Raw genomic sequence first — 20,704 nt, forward strand, 5'->3', positions numbered from 1 at the left:
TGGTTATAGTTTTAACCATGTTCTGAAGCTGTACCGTGTTTGTTTACAAGAATAAATGGCAATATGTCATTACTTTAAAACGTGTACAATATACCAATCCCAGATTGCCCCTTTAAGCCACGAGTCATGAAGACCCACAACGTAAAAAATTTCAAAAATCAGCTGCTATCCACCATACAGCCAGTTAAACTATAATTATGACAACAGGACCAGAGGTGGCTAGGGGGCGTACTTGAGCAGCTTGATGTTACACATGATGAGCTCCTTCCAGTTGACAAAGATCATGGCCACCTCTTTCTCTGTCAGCAGCTCCGACTCCAGCAGAGGCTTCTGAAAGACCTGGCGAGGAAGCGTTGACGCAATGTTAACACAAACGTTCCGGAAACATTTGCATGTAATGCAGATATGGCAGAGAGAGTGTATGCTTGGACTGCATGTGTGATCATGTTACCATGGAGTGAATGTATGTATGTAGTGTGGCTACCTCGGTGACGAGCTGCAGGTCATTGACATAGTTCTCCTCGGTGACGATGAGCTCGTGTGTGTAGCCCTGTCTCTTCCTCTCAACGGGTGTCAGCATGTCCAGCAGGTGCAGGTCAGCGCACCCTGTGGAACAGGACAACAGCTTCGATCAGCTCCCCTCTGTCACTCAAATACTAAACAGCCAATCAGAACACAATCTCAATGGCCCATCTCTCAAACAAACTTCCACAGAAAGCCAATGGCTGGCACTTTGGACTTTCCCGTCTTGAAAGTTCAAGGCACGTAGACACTTGACACCTGAACAAGTCATTGAAATAAACAAAATGTATAAAGAAATATATTTACAAGGTGTAGGGTAAAAGGGTCTTCTCCTAAAAAGCCAGCCTAACATCATACAAAAAAAAAAAAAAGGAATGCATAATTCTTTAGACCCTTGTAATTTTTCCTGAGTAGTCTACAAAAGGAATAAAAAATTAAAAATGTCTTAAAGCAAACATGCTTTGGAAAAAAAATGGTGGTAGGTCTCAAGTAAACAAACCCTTGGATTTTTAAATCAGTAAATAAAAACACACAAGTCCACTGTTGCCATTGAGCTTTTTAATCATTATACACGTCATTTTCTATATTAAAGACGGCATGACACTTTTTATTAAAGCTGACTTGTTTGTATACATTTTTCAATTTATACATTCATTTCTGAGAAAATGCTTCAGGAATCCAAGTGCAACGATTACATTTTGGATTTGTTGTTGCTTCCATAACAGACCAGAAGCAATTCAGTTTATAGTCGATAGAGTATTGAATATACTGTATGAGTAGTCAGAATTTTTGTTGTGCTTCTCAAACCCGAGTCAGTAACGGAGTACAAACCTCCTTGAAACTGATGGGTCTCAAAAGACACATTGGAAAGTCCAACAAACCAATCATAAAGCAGCAAACACCAATACTGTCACATAGTGGAACCAATAGGAACCAAACGGTTATATAAAAAAGGCGGCATACAGGAATTCCATCTTTGTGTTTTAGAATAACAATAAAATGACAATACTGTTGTGTGACAAATGCAAACAAGATTGATATGGTACCAGTACAATACTACTATGTGTGTATATTGCTTTGAATGGATGATGCCATGCTTTTTCTTTTGTTTGAGAATAATAGGTTAAGGCCATAGCTATATAGCCCTAGAACTTGGTATCCCACTAACATTGACTACAAAAAAAATACCATAGTCTTAGTTTTTCATATGTAAACATTGTTAAAAAGGTATTATCAGGAGGGTATTATTTTCATATTTAGTATGTTCATATTCAGCTGAATCACAGTTCTTTTCAATGGGATTTTCTTGACAAAATAACAGAGTAAAAGGTCAAACTAAATGGACATGTTGCTTCAGATTTTTTTTTACAAATGGCAACTGCATAAACTGGTAAAAAAAAAAAACTTCAGGAGGGAAGGGGAAAACATGACAATACTACATAACCATATATATTTAAAACACTATGCATTATAATTGCATTCATTTATAAAAAATAGACTGTCGTGGTATAGTGACTGGGGACATAGACTTCAATTTACATACATCTAGGAGAAAACATGTAAACAAACTGAGGAAACTCATGAATACAAAACAACCCATCTACTCTGTGACTAATACATAGTTCTGAGGAGACAAGAATTTACTTACTTTGTGTGTCCATTCAAATCACACAATTCCAAGTCTGTGCATACTGTGTGTGTGTGTGTGTGTGTGTGTGTACCTTCCCCTCTCCATTTGTGGTGGCTGTGCAATATTTGGTTTGCATCGATCATAACCTCGTTTCACAAAATGCTACAGCACAAAGTAAACACCCCAGCACCTCCAAACAACACAATTCATCCAAAGAATGTTTGGTATGAATATAAAAAACACAGCTAGATGTGAGTGGATAAATGGAGAGGTTCAGTCCCACCCATAGGTTTGACAGACAGCTTCTCTGTCCACTGTATGAGCTGGCTTTGGGGCAGGGGCGGTCTGGATGTACACTATAGTACATTTAATAATCTCTCCCTCCATCCTATAACGTGACCTTTGAACCCCTAGACTAGTCCATTAGACAGGTTGCTCATGATGAACCAATCCCAGGCCCAGTCGGACAACCAACCATCCACCCAATCCCCTAACCCTCCGGTTTGTCCAGATCTGTAAGATGTAAGCAATATGGTTACACCTATCCCGTTTCCTTCAGATCTGCAAACTGAAGGGGTACGGGGAAGGGGCTTGGGGTAGTCTTTCGGGCCAGGCCCTGGTTGTTTTGGCAGCCCGTCTGATGCGGTGTGTCATGAATAGTGGGTCTTTCTGTGGAGCTGTGGGTCGGATGGGGGAGGGGTTAGTAAGGGAGGGGAGGGAGAAGCTTAACGTCAAATGGAAGCCATTTGACTCATTAGTAAAAATAAAATTAAAACAACTGTCCGACCAAATCCGTAGTGCTGTGATGGAAAAAAAGCAGAATGACTAAATCTACAAAAAAATCTAAGTTCACAGAAAGCCACAAAAGGACCCACTATCCAGTCTCCCATTCATATGATCACTTCAAGTAGTTATTTTTTTCAATTTCCTAAAAAAAACCATTGAAATGTTTTAATTAATAATAAATGTTTAATTTGTTTAAGTGAATTGTAAAAAAATAAAAAATAAAATAAAAAGCGGTGTAGGATAAGGAAGCTGCTTGGCAATTTTGGCGAGTGCGTCTAACAGTTCGAATATAAGGAGGTAACGGCCTGCTCTCTGCAGCTTGACTCTTCTAGCCCACAAGGCCAGGTGGTAATCATGTGGCAGTCACATGATCGGGGTGGCTGCATCTCCCATCATCCCGCGGGGGCAGTGTTTAGGGGATAGTGGGTCTCTTTGAGGACTTTCAAGGCTGAGTGGGAATGGGCAACATATGAGTCCTAGAAAGAGGAGGAGAACACAGCACATAAGCAAAAAACGCAAACCAAAAAAGGAAACAAACCAACAAGACAACAACAAAAGAAAGAAAAATATGCAAATACACGAGCGTGCAGAACTAAATGGACGTCGGTGGCGGACGAGTTCACCAGACGACACACAGCGTGCAGCATAACAGATGAGGTGAAGTCTAACCATGGTATGCATGAGGGATGTGGAGGGGAGGGGGCGACTACAGGACATTGAGGGAGATGTTAGTGAGGAGGGACTGTACAAACACACACACACACCTCTATTCAACCGAGGATGATACATGATCTGAAAGGTCTTCAAAGAGGGGGCCCATAGGTATCAGTATGATCAGTTGCCTACAGATTGTACCCTTGTTAAACACTGTCTCATTTGATTAGATTCCAGAGGTTTCCAAGGGTTTTAGTTGAAATGAATTGGGTATCGAAAAGAGTGAGAGGATACAAGAAGGTCACGTATATACAAAGCAGGACTCCACATCAGTGTGTGTGTGTGTGTGGAAGAGAGAGGAAGGAATGTAATCACAGTACTCGTTATGACCCATGTTGGTGTGTGAGTATGTGACTGTGTGTGTGTGTGTGTGTGGAAGAGAGAGGAAGGAATGTAATTACAGTACTCGTTATGACCCATGTTGGTGTGTGAGTATGTGACTGTGTGTGTGTGAGAGAGTGTGTGTGAGAGAGAGGAAGGAAGGAATGTAATCACAGTACTCGTTATGACCCATGTTGGTGTGTGCGTATGTGACTGTGTGTGTGTGTGTGTGTGTGTGTGTGTGTGTGTGTGTGTGTGTGTGTGTGTGTGTGTGTGTGAGAGAGAGGAAGGAATGTAATCAAAGTACTCGTTATGACCCATGTTGGTGTGTGAGTATGTGACTGTGTGTGAGTGTGTGTGTGTGTGAGAGAGAGAGAAGGGTGCAGTATGTACTCAAACTGCTGGGTGTGACTGTGAGAGGAAGACTTTAGTAGTAGTGTGTGCACTCACATTGTTGGCTGGGGTCTGTGTCGGTGGTCAGTTTGACGTAGTTGGAGGGGAAGAGGCCCACGGAACCGTTCAGCTCGCCTTTCCACCAATCAGGGTCCTCCCTGCTCAGCACGTTGATGATCTGGCCCTTCCCAAAGGGCAGCTCGTCATCATTCTGCGCCATGTAGTCGTACATGCCAATCACCTGACACACTGCTGGAGACACACACATACAAGTGAAGGGTCAGTCAGACGGCCATACAATAAATAGACTTAGGCCCAGTCCACAAAAAAAAGGGACTAAAGGCAGTGTTTGATCAAATCTGTGATGCATTGTGGGTAAATTGTTACCGACTGATTGATCTAATAAATATTCAACATCAATGATGCAAACAAGGCGATTTGTAGATCAAACCAGTCGACAATGTCGAACAAAGCCCAAAACTCTTGTTTAGGATCTGAGAGGATTGGACGGGTATTATATAGGCTACTATGGAGAAAAGTCTACATATAGCTTATCAGAGGGCAAGGTCGCGTTACTACCAAATGAATTATACCTATCCAATCCCCTCAGATCTACACAGGAGACTAAGGGGTGTAGGGGCTAGGACTTACTCCTGGACAGGACCTTAAAAAAGGTACTAACAGGCCTTCTTCACAACACAGTCCTTTGTTACTAATAACGACAATGTTATTGTAAAGAAAGTTACTATAACAGAAAATAATGTAATTACAAGGATGTTATTATTTCAACAGAAAATAATGTTATTATAAAGAATGTTGTTGTAAAGAATGTTCCTATAACATGAAAGAATATTATGACAGGAAATAATGGTATTATCAAGGATGCTAATATAACATGAAAGTACAGAGAATGTCTGTACAAACACAGTGTTAGTACCAGTCATATGTTGAGTCAAGGAGGGGCCCCAAGGCCCCGGCGGGCCCCCGTCAGGTCCCTGCTCCTGGCCCCTACCTGCACTGGGCATTGGCAGCTTGGGGGGTGTGGGTTCTGTGGGCGTGGTCTTACTGGTGCTGGGGCTCAGGAGCTTCACGTAGTTGGCCGGGAACCAGCCAATCTGCCGCTTCTTTCCCCGGGCCTGGACCAATGAGAGGACTTGTGAGTATGGAGAGGCCACAGGGGCAGAGCAAGATCATTTTAACAGTAAGAAACAGTCCCTTTCACTTGTGTTTAAAGCAAATGAATGGATGACAATGAATCTACATTACTGTATTGTAATTTCTACATCACTGTCTATGTATAAATTACCATATCACCTTGTATATTAGTATTATATTATATATTAAGAGAATTATTGGCACATCTATGTCTACATATGAACACAACTTAGCATTTAAAACATCTGCTATGAAATTTCAAGTAAGTGTTGTGTGGGGTTTGTTTGTGGTGAGTAGTGTTGAGAGATGGTCCTCCAACCTGCAGCTCCCCTTCCCACCAGCCCCCCGGGTTCTTCTTCCTGATGAGGATGAGCTGGCCGGGCGCCAGGGTGAGCTGCTCGGCCCCCGTGGCCGTGTATGGGGCGATGACCTGGGCTATCTCGGGCTTCTTCCCCAGGCTTCCCGTCTTCCCCGCGGGTCCCAGTCCCTAGAGGGAAGACCGAGAGCTCTGGTTTTACTGGAAGCACAGAGGTGTGTTATACAAGGCATGCAGTTCGTGAAACGTTAGCTAATGTTGGCCAACTAGCATACTCTATTTGTTTTATGTTCAACGTGAAACGTTAGCTAATGTTGGCCAACTAGCATACTCTATTTGTTTTATGTTCAACGTGAAACGTTAGCTAATGTTGGCCAACTAGCATACTCTATTTGTTTTATGTTCAACGTGAAACGTTAGCTAATGTTGGCCAACTAGCATACTCTATTTGTTTTATGTTCAACGTGAACGTTAGCTAATGTTGGCCAACTAGCATACTCTATTTGTTTTATGTTCAACGTGAACGTTAGCTAATGTTGGCCAACTAGCATACTCTATTTGTTTTATGTTCAACGTGAAACGTTAGCTAATGTTGGCCAACTAGCATACTCTATTTGTTTTATGTTCAACGTGAACGTTCGCTAATGTTAGGAGAGCAATGGAACGCGCAAAGTATATTTTTCTATGTGTACGTATTAACATGCGGCAAAATCATTTATTGTCCTACTGTTGTTTATGTCTGAAACCTAAAAAATAAAACTCAAATATTTGTATTTATTTTTAAAAGGAGAGAGCTTTGGTTTTACTGGGAGAGCTGATCAAACAGGACTGCATGGCCGAGTTTATGAATCGCCACACAACGACTTGACAAAGCGTGTGAGCGAGGAGTGTTTCCTAGAAGTTACCTCAGAGTCCTTGGGTTTGACATAGTTGGAAGGAAATACCCCCGTCTTGCCCGAGACCACGCCCGTCCACCAGTCGCCCTCCTTCTTGGTGACCACGATGACGTCGCCCTGCTGGAAGGTCAGGTCGCCCTGCTCGTTGCTCTCGTAGGTGTACATGGCTATATATTCTGGGAAACACAACATGTTTGAGCTACAGGGTCTGTTCATACACCTTTTGGGGGGGGTTTTACACAGGATTTAATCTAAATGGGTAGAGTAACTGGAACATGCTGTGTTCCATGATAAACTCTGGGGTAAGTGTTTTATTTTGTATGTATGGTGTGGAACATAGAAAGAGAACTTTAAAGCCGAGATCCGCGATAGGTGAAACGGTGCCACTGGTTGCCCCAGGCGCATTTGTTATTATTTTTGTTTTGCTTATCAAAAAGGACATGAGCATCCAGCGTCATGTTAAAAAAAACTATCGTAGTACATACTCTGCTGTTCTATCGCATGTGCAATGATGTCAGAGAAAAAAACAACAGTGCTCATTGTTTGAAGTAATTTATTTGTTTTTGTAATATTGCAAATGGACGTGGCAGTTTCACCGCAAGGGATTCCAACTCTATACTGGGCTCTGTGTGTGTGTGTGTGTGTGTCTAAGTCCATCACCCACCTTCTCCTGGGTCCATGGTCTTGGTAGGAGACGGGGTGGGTCTCTTCATGGTGGGCGGGCTGTCGGACGAGCCAGACTCAATGCTGCACCAGAGAGAGGGCAAACATTCACTCAGAGAGCCAAGCCGGTGGCTAATATAACAATACACTCTAGATGGGGAGGGACTAAAGCCATGCACAACAGAGAACTTGGCCATTGAAGTTTCAATAAAAAAAGCATAATGATGTCACATCATTCCATGGCAGCCATGTTGCTCCCTCCTAGACAAAATCAAGTTGGGATTTACTTGGAAGTTGGCTGAAGTCTGTAGTCCAGGGCTGCCCAACCCTCTTCCTGGAGATCTACCGTCTTGTAGTCCAACCCAAATTTAACATACCTGATTCTACTTACTAGTTGCACAACAAGACCTTAACTAGCAGAATCTGGTATGCTAGTTTAGAGGTGGCCTGAAAACCTACAGGACGCTAAATGTCGAGGGAGATTGTTGAGCAGCCCTGCTGCAGTTATCCTGCACAACAGGTCACCCTCGCAAAAGCATCTTTCCTAGTTGATAAGGGTCCAATTAAAACACATGACTAGAAATAATTGTTTGGGTTAATAATAATACTCCAATAACAGTTATATAAAAATATATTATTGATAAATGTGACTATGGGGGAGGGACAGTTTCATCCTCATTCTCCTCACCTCATGGACTTGCGTACGGGGCCCGAGATGAGCTTGACGTAGGACTTGGGGAACCAGCCCCGCTGGCCCTGCACCTCGCCGAACCACCACATGTCCTGCTGCTCTAGCACTGTGATCACGTCGCTCTTGTTGAAGTTGAGGTGGTTGTCCTTCTTGGCCCGCCACGGGTACAGAGCCTGAGCCTGCAAACCCTCCACCTTCTCCCCCTGAGAGGGAAAGAAAGGAGAGAAAGAAATGGGGAGTGGGAGAGGAAGAGTGGGAGAAATAGGAAGAGAAGAAATGTATTATAGAATCTCTATGTGCTGTTTATAAGTCCTGCTCTTCATTCATCTGACAGTGCCACCGCACTGCTTCAGGTAGAGTCAATATCATTCTCCTGCTAGGACCTAGACGACATGTTCCTGTGCTCCTCAGTGTGGTCTAAACTGAGTGTTACAATGAAATTTATTATTATTACTATTTATAAGACTGATATGTGTACTTTGTATTTAAATGTGCATTTTTGTATGTTGCAGGGCTCATTTGTAAAAGAGACCTGGGTCTCATTGTGACTCCGTTTAAATATAAATAAATATATATTCTAAAAACGACTGTACCTGTCCCAGGACGGGAGATGGAGAGGAGCCAGTGAGAGTGGCGGGGGTGAAGGCAGAGCGCTGGCGCAGCTGGCCCCCGGGCCCGGCACTGGGCACAGAGAGAGACGGCTGGGTGGGCCAAGCGTCCCAGCCCTCCCCAGTCTCAGTCTTCTCCACAGAGCTGGTGGACGGCCATCTGAGCAGAGAGGAACACACAGTTTACCAACTCAAACTCTGATTTCTCTTCAATTAATAACTTGGTGTATGTAAGACTATGACTGAAAAACACTTGGATTGTATTATATTGCATTATATTGTATTGAGTGCTGTGTGAGAGGAAGGGTTGGAGCTGTCACTCACGTGGTGCTGAAATCTGCCCAGTTACTTGATGCCGAGGAGGAGGAAGAGGCGGGACCAGGGCCAGGGCAGGGACCTGGGGCAGGGGGAGCGGTCACCGGGGGAGGGGTTGCCATTGGCTGGCTGGGTGGCGTGGGTGTGTTTGAGGCGGCGGTGGGTGTGAGCCGTGAGGCCAGTTTGGGCGCGGCGCCCGTGGTGGCGGCACTGGCCCGCAGGCTCATGGGAACCTCAGATTCTGGGATCTTCTCAGCGTAGTTGGCAGGGAACCAGCCTGTCTTCCCCTTCAGCTCGCCGCCCAGCCAGCCTGGCTCACCTGTCTGGGACTCGTCCACCTGGAGGTTGAAGGTCATAGGTCAGTTCACCATCATAGCACTACAGAGCCATCGAAGACTATAGAAATATTCTCATTCAAGTCATGCTGTGATGAGTGGACCGGGTGGGCAATAGAGTGTATCTTCTAGTAACTATATTTCTATGCCAAGAACAACCCACAACCCCAGTCCTCAGGGATCACACTATCCGTTGGACCTTTTCCTTTAACAAGCTACAGGCTCATAGCTGCCAGCAGGGTTAGGATCAATTCTATTTCAAATTAGGAACATGTACTGAAAAGATTTGCTGAAAAGCAATGAGGAAATTCCTGAATTGAGTGAGTTGAAATGGACCCCAACTCTGAGGCGAGTAGTCTGGACCAAGATACTGTCGAGCCAATACAGGAGTAGATTGATAAATCTATATAAATTAAGAGCGGTTACAATAAATCCTGTGGACTGTGGTTGCCCAGCCATGTGTGGTTATTCCTTATTTAAAACATACAACAGAGTGGTTGGACAACTTTTGGAATGGATGTTTGCGATTCACAAGACAAGTCGAATATCACCTCTTCCTTTCCAAGCATGCGGATGGTCATGAAGATAAGCTGAGAGGATAAAAATGACAGTGGATGGCTTTGGGACTGCTTTGTTGAAGGAGTACTCGGTGAAATGGGATCAAATGTGTCTGTATAAACGTCTCACTCTCTGCAGCTTACAAGATGCTTTATCCAGTATACAACGTAGAAGCACGCTTGTATAGATGTATGATCAGATGCCCTTTGAGAACAAGTGTGTATCCTCTGAGTATACTGACCATATAATGGATATACAACCACAAACATGCAACCAACAGTTCAATTCTTTAAGTGCTTATGAAGAGATGACAGCAGATGAGATGGACACGTGAGATGGACCAATGAGAGCAGGTGTTGGGATCACAGGTGAGCAGCTGATTGGACAGTGGACCTGCACTTACCCACTCCCCTTTCACCTTCAGGTAGAGTGAGCAAAGTTGGGAGAGAGTCAGGAGGCAAAAGTTAATACTCGCACGCACGCACGCACACGCACACACACACACACACACACACACACACACCTTTGTTCATATAGACTGATCACTTCACATAAAACATCCATAACATACACACACACAAATGGTGCTTGGCAGGAGTGATTGACAGCTTGCCTCTCACCATGACAATGTCTCCAGGGGTGATGGTGATCTCATCGTGACTGCGGGCATCAAAGGGGTACAGCGCCCGGTAGAAGACCACCTTGACCTTGTCCTGGTTGAACCCAGTCACCGGGATCTTGTCTGCAGGGAGGAGACGAGGTTGGGAGTTAGGAACACAGGACATGGTCACATCTTTCTCTCACACACGGAACCAGGTACATCCAAACGTTCTTAGAACGTCTACAGTAGGACCTCTGAGATTTGAAGATGTTTGGAATGGATGTCATTCGGAAACACTGAAATACTCGTGACTACTTAAAAACTGCATCAAACTTGACAAAATCTTTAAATTGTGTGAATTGAATGTACATGCATGTTCTAATCATTTATTCAGATACCTTACAGTACACATATTTGTGGTATGATTTAATTGTCCCACTTTGATATTGCTGGTCAGTCCAGAAATCTGCGTTTTTTGTAAATGTTCTACTATATGCTCTTTCAAGCCTTCTTTGTAATACATTTGATTTTTGAGACGTACCGCCCGTGGGCCATTGGCTCTGATTCATGAGTTTCCCTGGTTCAGGCTGCTGCATGAAGAGCTGGTTGAGTTTGTCCTGCATGTCCTTCTTAGTGTGCCCCTCTTCACTCACGCGCTTCATCCAGGGCTGGGGGGGCGGGGTGGGGGCCTCCACCGTGCCCTCATCTTGCCACGCCAGGCCCTCGTCAGTGGCAGACAACCTGGAGAGAGGAAAGGGGTGTGCCAGAGGTAAACTCTGTAAACAGACTGGATCACAGTGATGGGGCTGCATCCGCGTAACCCATGCAGATTGAGAGGACATAGGAGCAGCTCGCTCACACATATGGTGTCCACACACAATCACACACACCTTCCGTCTGTGAGCTCGGCAGACTTGGCCCTCTCCTGGGCGATGGCGTGGATGTTGATTTCTCCCTCCAGGTGATCCTTCTGCTTCTGCCTCTGCTGCTTGCTGTGGATCTCTCGGAGCTCCTGCAAGGTAGCGTGGGATAGAGGAGGACCGGTGAGGGGAAGTGTGGGCGGGATCGCCGGGACTCAACACAACACTCACGTCACAATGAGGCGTCGGCCATTTTGTGCCCTGTAAGCGCCATTATGATTCCAGCCGGGCTCAGTTACCTGATGGAAAGTCTGTGTTTGGTCTACTGCTTCCCTCCATTTAATCTCATCTCTGTGTTTCTCCAATTAATTATGGGCTACTACTGAAATGTAGGTTTGGTTGGATTTTTGGGGCGGACACACTTGCACAAAACATGGCCACCGCCGCAGTGCATTCATTGGACAGCTTTCGTAGTCTGGCGAGCGCTGCACATGAACCACTGAGGGAGGGTTAAATGAGCCCTGGGTACTATGGAAACACAGACACCACTGGAACTGGAAGACTGTCGTGTTTCAGCGCTCCGGGGTGAAGTTTCCCTTAGGTATAGATCTAGGATCAGCTTAAATCTCCCCAATCCTAATCTTAACCTAGTAGGGTTAAAACTGACCTAAAATCACCGTCTAGTGGCAACTTCGCTCTGCTCCGGTTTGAGCACCAAATGGAAACACTACTGGATAAAGGCAAGTGTTACCAACCAATCACAGAGATCATTCATGGTTCTGGGAGAAATCTGAGCCAAACTATGATTCTCAAAAGCACAAAGACTGATATGGAGTTCGGTCAAAAGAGTTGAATGGGAAATTCACAAGGATCATAGCTAGACGTAATTCAAACCCATCCTCTCTAAAGGGTTAAGAAAGTCTTAATATACATTCTGAGCAGGGAATTAAGTTCTGAGGACTTGATTTTCCTGAGGGAATAACTATCAATATCAATTAATCTTAGATTCGATGAAAATCCAATTTAAATTATATCTTCATTGAGCAGAGGAATAATCTAATGTCCATATCTGATACGAGGAATAGATATTCGACATATATTCAGATCACACATTAAGGCCAAACGAGCTTGAGAACTTTTGGTCCTGACTGCTACTATGGCCCATTTGGACAGAGTGACTGCTGGGTAATGTAGTCCGGTGTTAAAGAGCACACTGCACACACACACACACACCACAGCCCTCAGTTAACCAGGCTCATAGGTTAAGATTGTGATGACCCATGCATTGTGAAACACCATGCAACCAAGGGCTTCACCCTCATCTGTTAAGTTGGCGTGTCATCAACACATGGGGCTGGAGAGAGTGAGGTACGTTCAAGAAAGCTAGATTTGTTTAGTCCTCTGTTAAAATGGTGAGACCCACGGCTGACTGAGAACCTGTGAAGATTTCTTTAAATAGTCTCACACTACCAACTTGAGGATAATTTTCATATTGCCTCAATCTATTGATAAATGACATTACTCTGTTCATTACCTTGTTCTATATTTCTTTACTGTACCAAGTCTTCAATTAGCCTAGGTCTATATGGATTTGATCTCCCAAAATAGTAGACCCTACACCTCAATTCACTATTAAATAAATACATGGCTAACGCTAGTGGCCACTCACCCAGTAGAAGGACTGTACAGCCGCAAAACGTCGGTCGAGTGTGCTGTTTTTAATCTTGTCCTCCTGCCATGTAATTTATCAAAGGCACTTCATTTCTTTCCAATAAGACAGGAGTCTTTTGGGAAGTGTTTTTGTGCATTCTACAGATGTTTTCCAACGTAACAAAAGTCGGTCTTAAAGTTTTTGGGAATACCAAAGAGGTAAAATGTTGTCCTCTCACCGTAACCAAAACTACAAAGCCTGACAACTCAAAGCTCAAGGAGCTGAAAAATATAAAATTGTAATTGATTCGATTTAATAAAATGAAATAGCCAAACAACCAGGTTCATGCACATGGTGGCTAACAACATTGACCGGAGCTGTTTCCCAGTATACACTTGCATACTACCGAGTGTGACCCATTTGACTTTGGTCTTGGCAATGCATACTAAATAGTATGCTAGTATTTTATTGAGCCCTAGTCTAGAGGGTTTAGGAGGCAATGATACTCCAGCACCTCCCAGAGGACAGATAAAGGAGGGAAGCGGCAGCTGGCTTTTATTAACTCCCTGCAGGGCTACCGAGGCTAAAGCTAAAGACGCTCAAGAGGAAGGGCCGCATGGCTTGCTTTGACCAGCCCTTCAAAGGAAGCAGAGGAGTGGTAAAGGGGTTGGGGTGGTGGAGCGTAGGGAGAAGGGCGTGGTGGAAGAGGGGGAGGCAGTAGGGACACCTGCAGGTAGACGTCTATACGCTGCAAACAGGCCAGGGTAGCCGACAGACAGTCCAGCAGCGTCTGGTCAACCGAGCCCCCCTCGGACTGAAAAGAGACACACAGGGACCCCAAGGTCAAGGGTCAGATAGAACAGCAGCAGTGCCACCGAGGTCAACAACAAGGTTGTGTTCATTAGGCACCAAACAGAAAGAAACTGAAAAAGGGAGGGACTACCTGCCCAATAAGAAAAGCACATTTTTGTTTCCCATTGCGTTATGCTTGATGAACACGACCCAGGTACACATCCAGATCAGACTCAACCCCTAGCCCTGACCTGGCACCTTGAGTTAGGTGCCCCAACAGCCCCATGTGGCTGAGTCCGACGTCAAACCATAGCAACCCACATACAGTTTAACCATATATTGATTCCCCAGGTTGAGCCCCCGGGATGTTGTGGGGAAGAGGGCCACACTGGCCGGAAGCAGCACAGCCTACCACAGGCACGGGGTGAGTCTAATATACCCATCACACTACTGAGCCCAGCGGAGCCGACCCGTGCAGAACCATACTACACTAGGCCTGGTTACGCATCCATCATAGTTTCTGGAACCGTGCTTTGACAGGACAATGTAAAATTGAGCCAGTCTAGTACAGTTCCGGTTGGCCCGGTAGTGTGACATGGGTCTAACTTTCTCCCTTCTTTAGCATTGGGTTTCACATCTGCTTAGTAGCAGCAGCAGCAGCACACGGAGTTATTCTGATTGGTTATTATTCTCCAGAAGGATGCACTACCATAGAGTGCCCTGCGGGGGGCAGCAGTGCTGGTGAGTGGACAACCTGTCGCCCCCTCTGCTCCTCCAGCAGCAGCTCCAGACGGAGGCCCTCTATCCGGGCAGTGTGGCCCTGATAGAACGCAGCCAGAGACTGGACGGAGAGATGAGGGCAGAGGTCACGGGAAAAAAGGTCAGCCAAACAGACCAGACGGGGGTGGCATGGTGGATGGTGGGCGGGGCGACAGAGTGAGCAACAGTCAGAAACAGTGAGAGAACAACAGTGTAAACCCTCACGTTTTCCCCTAGATAACAGACCTAGGATCAGCTCCCCTTCCCCCAATCCAAAACTGACACAAGATCAGTGTCTTCAGGCAATTTCCCCCTACTCCACTACAGTGCACTCCGCATGTACTGATCACCTTCACACATGGCAATTGGATCACTATAACATTTCTATGACCTCATTCACTATAAGCGGAATGCAGTGTACTGTGTATCTGAAATTCTGTGCCCCTGATGTGGTATGTGGAGCAATTAAAAAGGTTTTGGTTGAAAAGAAAAGACTAAAGTATTGAGATCACATTGAAATGAAAAAGGGGGATCATCAGACACACAAATCATCAAGCCCTCTGATCGTCTTGGCGCCCCAACACACAAAGACAACACGAAGAGATGCAAAGGCATCGTTAGGCAGAAAGAAAGTACTGGAAGTCAGTGTTTTAAATGGTACACTGTCAACTGTTAAACTGAGCATATGGGGCAAATCCTAACTTCCATTTATTAAGTCAGATTTTCATTTAGTCTCTTATTGAAATCAATGCATGGTGAAAATTCGACTTGTGGTAGTTGGGATTCACCCCTATGAGAAGAACTGTAAATCCGTTGTTGGTCACTTGTCTGTGCTCTGTGGGATATGTCTATCCACTGGGAACAGGAGATAGGGACAGGGCACTCCAACCCTGTTCCTGGAGAGCTACCGTCCTGTAGGTTTTAACGCCAACCCTAATCTAGAGCACCAGATTCTAATAATTAGCTGGTTGATAAGCTGAATCAGGCTAGTCACAACTGGGGTTAGAGTGAAAACATACAAGAGGATAGTTCTCCAGGAACAGGGTTGGAGAGCCCAGGGCCGGGGTTCCCGATAGCGATGGAATTTAAGCTTCCAAGTGTTTTAACGAGGCATTGTTCCTATAACGGCCTAAGATGTCACATGCTTTTCCCAAAACACCACGTAGAGAAAGTTCATAAGTGTGTCGTTGGTACTGATACTGCTCTTGGATCAGCTTTCGCCTTTCAAATCTTATTTTAGCATTAGAATTATTCCACAATACTGACAACAGATCTGCACCTAGAGAGATATCATCACCTATATGGCTGCAAATATTGAGGCGGTTTGTTCTAATGCCAACCCTATAATAATGCATTAATCACAGATTTGGTACATCAATGCGCACATGTTGTTACACGGTATGAAATATATTGAGACACAAATTAGACAGTAGCATTGCAAAACAGAACTTGTTGATTGAACATGAAATTGATTTCAACAGCTTATGATTGGACTACAGGCTATAGGCCTATAAGTGTATCTTCTTTTAATGCAGTCATCTCAGTGTTCATTCAAAGCATTTTTTTCCCTTCACTTGTTTGTAACAATTGCAAAAAAAATTGACAACTTTCTATTTTGTAGTCAACTTCCCTCTGAAGTTAGCTGCGGCCACAGAGACAGATCAACATCTTGATTCAAATCAAATCAAATTTATTTGTCACATACACATGGTTAGCAGATGTTAATGCGAGTGTAGCGAAATGCTTGTGCTTCTAGTTACGACAATGCAGTAATAACGAACAAGTAATCTAACTAACAATTCCAAAAAAAACTACTGTCTTATACACAATGTAAGGGGATAAAGAATATGTACATAAGGATATATGAATGAGTGATGGTACAGAGCAGCATAGGCAAGATACAGTAGATGATATCGAGTACAGTATATACATATGAGATGAGTATGTAAACCAAGTGGCATAGTTAAAGTGGCTAGTGATACATGTATTACATAAGGATGCAGTCGATGATATAGAGTACAGTATCTACGTATGCATATGAGATGAATAATGTAGGGTAAGTAACATTATATAAGGTAGCATTGTTTAAAGTGGCTAGTGATATATTTACATCATTTCCCATCAATTCCCATGATTAAAGTGGCTGGAGTAGAGTCAGTGGCATTGACAGTGTGTTGGCAGTAGCCACTCAATGTTAGTGGTGGCTGTTTAACAGTCTGATGGCCTTGAGATAGAAGCTGTTTTTCAGTCTCTCGGTCCCAGCTTTGATGCACCTGTACTGACCTCGCCTTCTGGATGACAGCGGGGTGAACAGGCAGTGGCTCGGGTGGTTGATGTCCTTGATGATCTTTATGGCCTTCCTGTAGCATCGGGTGGTGTAGGTGTCCTGGAGGGCAGGTAGTTTGCCCCCGGTGATGCGTTGTGCAGACCTCACTACCCTCTGGAGAGCCTTACGGTTGAGGGCGGTGCAGTTGCCATACCAGGCGGTGATACAGCCCGCCAGGATGCTCTCGATTGTGCATCTGTAGAAGTTTGTGAGTGCTTTTGGTGACAAGCCGAATTTCTTCAGCCTCCTGAGGTTGAAGAGGCGCTGCTGCGCCTTCCTCACGATGCTGTCTGTGTGAGTGGACCAATTCAGTTTGTCTGTGATGTGTATGCCGAGGAACTTCAAACTTGCTACCCTCTCCACTACTGTTCCATCGATGTGGATGGGGGGGTGTTCCCTCTGCTGTTTCCTGAAGTCCACAATCATCTCCTTAGTTTTGTTGACGTTGAGTGTGAGGTTATTTTCCTGACACCACACTCCGAGGGCCCTTACCTCCTCCCTGTAGGCCGTCTCGTCATTGTTGGTAATCAAGCCTACCACTGTTGTGTCATCCGCAAACTTGATGATTGAGTTGGAGGCGTGCGTGGCCACGCAGTCGTGGGTGAACAGGGAGTACAGGAGAGGGCTCAGAACGCACCCTTGTGGGGCCCCAGTGTTGAGGATCAGCGGGGAGGAGATGTTGTTGCCTACCCTCACCACCTGGGGGCGGCCCGTCAGGAAGTCCAGTACCCAGTTGCACAGGGCGGGGTCGAGACCCAGGGTCTCGAGCTTGATGACGAGCTTGGAGGGTACTATGGTGTTGAATGCCGAGCTGTAGTCGATGAACAGCATTCTCACATAGGTATTCCTCTTGTCCAGATGGGTTAGGGCAGTGTGCAGTGTGGTTGAGATTGCATCGTCTGTGGACCTATTTGGGCGGTAAGCAAATTGGAGTTGGTCAAGGGTGTCAGGTAGGGTGGAGGTGATATGGTCCTTGACTAGTCTCTCAAAGCACTTCATGATGACGGATGTGAGTGCTACGGGGCGGTAGTCGTTTAGCTCAGTTACCTTAGCTTTCTTGGGAACAGGAACAATGGTGGCCCTCTTGAAGCATGTGGGAACAGCAGACTGGTATAGGGATTGGTTGAATATGTCCGTAAACACACCGGCCAGCTGGTCTGCGCATGCTCTGAGGGCGCGGCTGGGGATGCCGTCTGGGCCTGCAGCCTTGCGAGGGTTAACACGTTTAAATGTCTTACTCACTTCGGCTGCAGTGAAGGAGAGACCGCATGTTTTCGTTGCAGGCCGTGTCAGTGGCACTGTATTGTTCTCAAAGCGGGCAAAAAAGTTGTTTAGTCTGCCTGGGAGCAAGACATCCTGGTCCGTGACTGGGCTGGGTTTCTTCCTGTAGTCCGTGATTGACTGTAGACCCTGCCACATGCCTCTTGTGTCTGAGCCGTTGAATTGAGATTCTACTTTGTCTCTGTATTGGCGCTTAGCTTGTTTGATAGCCTTGCGGAGGGAATAGCTGCACTGTTTGTATTCAGTCATGTTACCAGACACCTTGCCCTGATTAAAAGCAGTGGTTCGCGCCTTCAGTTCCACACGAATGCTGCCATCAATCCACGGTTTCTGGTTGGGGAATGTTTTAATCGTTGCTATGGGAACGACATCTTCAACGCACGTTCTAATGAACTCGCACACCGAATCAGCGTATTCGTCAATGTTGTTGGCTGACGCAATACGAAACATCTCCCAGTCCACGTGATGGAAGCAGTCTTGGAGTGTGGAGTCAGCTTGGTCGGACCAGCGTTGGACAGACCTCAGCGTGGGAGCTTCTTGTTTTAGTTTCTGTCTGTAGGCAGGGATCAACAAAATGGAGTCGTGGTCAGCTTTTCCGAAAGGGGGGCGGGGCAGGGCCTTATATGCGTCGCGGAAGTTAGAGTAACAATGATCCAGGGTCTTTCCACCCCTGGTTGCGCAATCGATATGCTGATAAAATTTAGGGAGTCTTGTTTTCAGATTAGCCTTGTTTAAATCCCCAGCTACAATGAATGCAGCCTCCGGATAAATCGTTTCCAGTTTGCAGAGAGTTAAATAAAGTTCGTTCAGAGCCATCGATGTGTCTGCTTGGGGGGGGATATATACGGCTGTGATTATAATCGAAGAGAATTCTCTTGGTAGATAATGCGGTCTACATTTGATTGTGAGGAATTCTAAATCAGGTGAACAGAAGGATTTGAGTTCCTGTATGTTTCTTTCATCACACCATGTCACGTTGGCCATAAGGCATACGCCCCCGCCCCTCTTCTTACCAGAAAGATGTTCGTTTCTGTCCGCGCGATGCGTGGAGAAACCCGCTGGCTGCACCGCTTCGGATTGCGTCTCTCCAGTGAGCCACGTTTCCGTGAAGCAGAGAACGTTACAGTCTCTGATGTCCCTCTGGAATGCTACCCTTGCTCGGATTTCATCAACCTTGTTGTCAAGAGACTGGACATTGGCAAGAAGAATGCTAGGGAGTGGTGCACGATGTGCCCGTCTCCGGAGTCTGACCAGAAGACCGCTTCGTTTCCCTCTTTTTCTGAGTCGTTTTTTTGGGTCGCTGCATGGGAACCATCCCGTGGCACTGGTTGTAAGGCAGAACACAGGATCCGCATCGCGAAAAACATATGATTCCATGTGTACTGGAGATATTGTGTGTATAAAGTGACGCAGAAGGGTAAAAATGACGCACTGTGCTGTTCTACGAGTGGTCTGGGGCAGTCGGTAAATAACGAGCGTTTTCAAGTGAAACTTTACTAACAGCGGTTTTGAGAAACAGCTCAGAGATTTAACGATGCTCCTACGGAGGTTCTAACGATGAACTTAGCCTTAAAGAAACGTGCCCTCGTCTTGAACCTACTAAGATGAGTCCGTTAGGGAGTAGTAGTACCGTGAGCTGGGTGTTGAAGGCGTCTATCTCCAGCAGCTTGGAGCGGGTCTCTCTCTCCACGGTGTCTAGCTGTTCTCTCAGCTGCTGCCGACTAGACTCCTTGATCTCCACCGCCTTCTGCAGCGACGACAGGGAGTCTCCTGGACAAGGACGAGGTTGTATTTATTAGTGCCCAGCGTAGCAATATTTTTTTGCAGCAGAAAACTAAAACAAGCATTTCCTATTGGAGCTAAGTGAATATGACCCAGAGAGCAAGTGCCGGTTATTATAAAACGGGTGGTTCAAGCCCTGAATGCTGACTGGCTGGAAGCCGTGGTATATCAGACCGTTCTAATTACGTTGGTAACCAGTTTATAATAGCAATAAGGCACCTAAGGGGTTTGTGGTATGTGGCCTATTTACCATGGCGAATGGCTGTATCCAGGCACTCCACGCTGCGTTGTGCTTACGGACTTAGCTGTGGTATATTGGTCATATACCACACCTCCTCCGAACTTCTAGCTTAAGTATAGTGTGGCAGTCAGTCTTTCCCTTAGTTTTGTTTGCAGGTGGGGTACAAAGGCCCCCAGGCAACAGATTGTCAATTAAAACTAATAGGCCAGATTATTTTATAAGGCGCTAGGTGGGGGGAACTTCCACACCTGTACTACACCAGGGGAAACACTGTAGTACAATTTATAAGTCAGTCCAATGTGGCCTACCCATGTACAGTATGATAGCATAGCTAGGACTAACTAGCAATCAAGCTAAAGCTAACTACTCATTTTTGGCAAGTACATGGGGGAAATATTGCATGGACTTAGCAGAGAATTCACAAGCCATCTATAATAGCAAAGCATATAGTACACCGTCTGAGTCCCAAATGGCACCCTATTCCCTAAAGATGTGTGGAGCTGAGGTA

At 45.4% G+C, this 20,704-nt stretch overlaps 1 protein-coding gene across 7 annotated transcripts in view; it reads right to left on the bottom strand.

Moving 5' to 3' along the window:
* LOC109906775 (intersectin-1) overlaps positions 1–20,704 on the bottom strand; it is a 72,749-nt gene that overhangs the window by 17,698 nt on the left and 34,347 nt on the right. Inside the window, exons 16-30 of one of the 7 annotated variants that reach the window (XM_031792332.1) lie at positions 19,804–19,943; positions 11,395–11,516; positions 11,046–11,245; positions 10,524–10,645; positions 10,307–10,321; positions 9,020–9,348; positions 8,681–8,855; positions 8,085–8,290; positions 7,398–7,480; positions 6,743–6,909; positions 5,841–6,008; positions 5,433–5,502; positions 4,424–4,618; positions 485–606; positions 233–339 (exon numbers count right to left, since the gene is read on the bottom strand). In XM_031792332.1, the coding sequence (XP_031648192.1) occupies positions 233–339; positions 485–606; positions 4,424–4,618; positions 5,433–5,502; positions 5,841–6,008; positions 6,743–6,909; positions 7,398–7,480; positions 8,085–8,290; positions 8,681–8,855; positions 9,020–9,348; positions 10,307–10,321; positions 10,524–10,645; positions 11,046–11,245; positions 11,395–11,516; positions 19,804–19,943 (2,221 nt within the window). Of the gene's footprint in view, positions 1–232; positions 340–484; positions 607–1,065; positions 3,415–4,423; positions 4,619–5,303; positions 5,503–5,840; positions 6,009–6,742; positions 6,910–7,397; positions 7,481–8,084; positions 8,291–8,680; positions 8,856–9,019; positions 9,349–10,306; positions 10,322–10,523; positions 10,646–11,045; positions 11,246–11,394; positions 11,517–19,803; positions 19,944–20,704 lie in introns of those variants that run through there. The other 6 variants (XM_031792331.1, XM_031792329.1, XM_031792330.1 and 3 more) reach the window with 6 other exon arrangements.

Source organism: Oncorhynchus kisutch, linkage group LG16 (genome assembly GCF_002021735.2).
Source record: "Oncorhynchus kisutch isolate 150728-3 linkage group LG16, Okis_V2, whole genome shotgun sequence".
In the NCBI taxonomy this organism is placed as follows: Eukaryota; Metazoa; Chordata; class Actinopteri; order Salmoniformes; family Salmonidae; genus Oncorhynchus; species Oncorhynchus kisutch.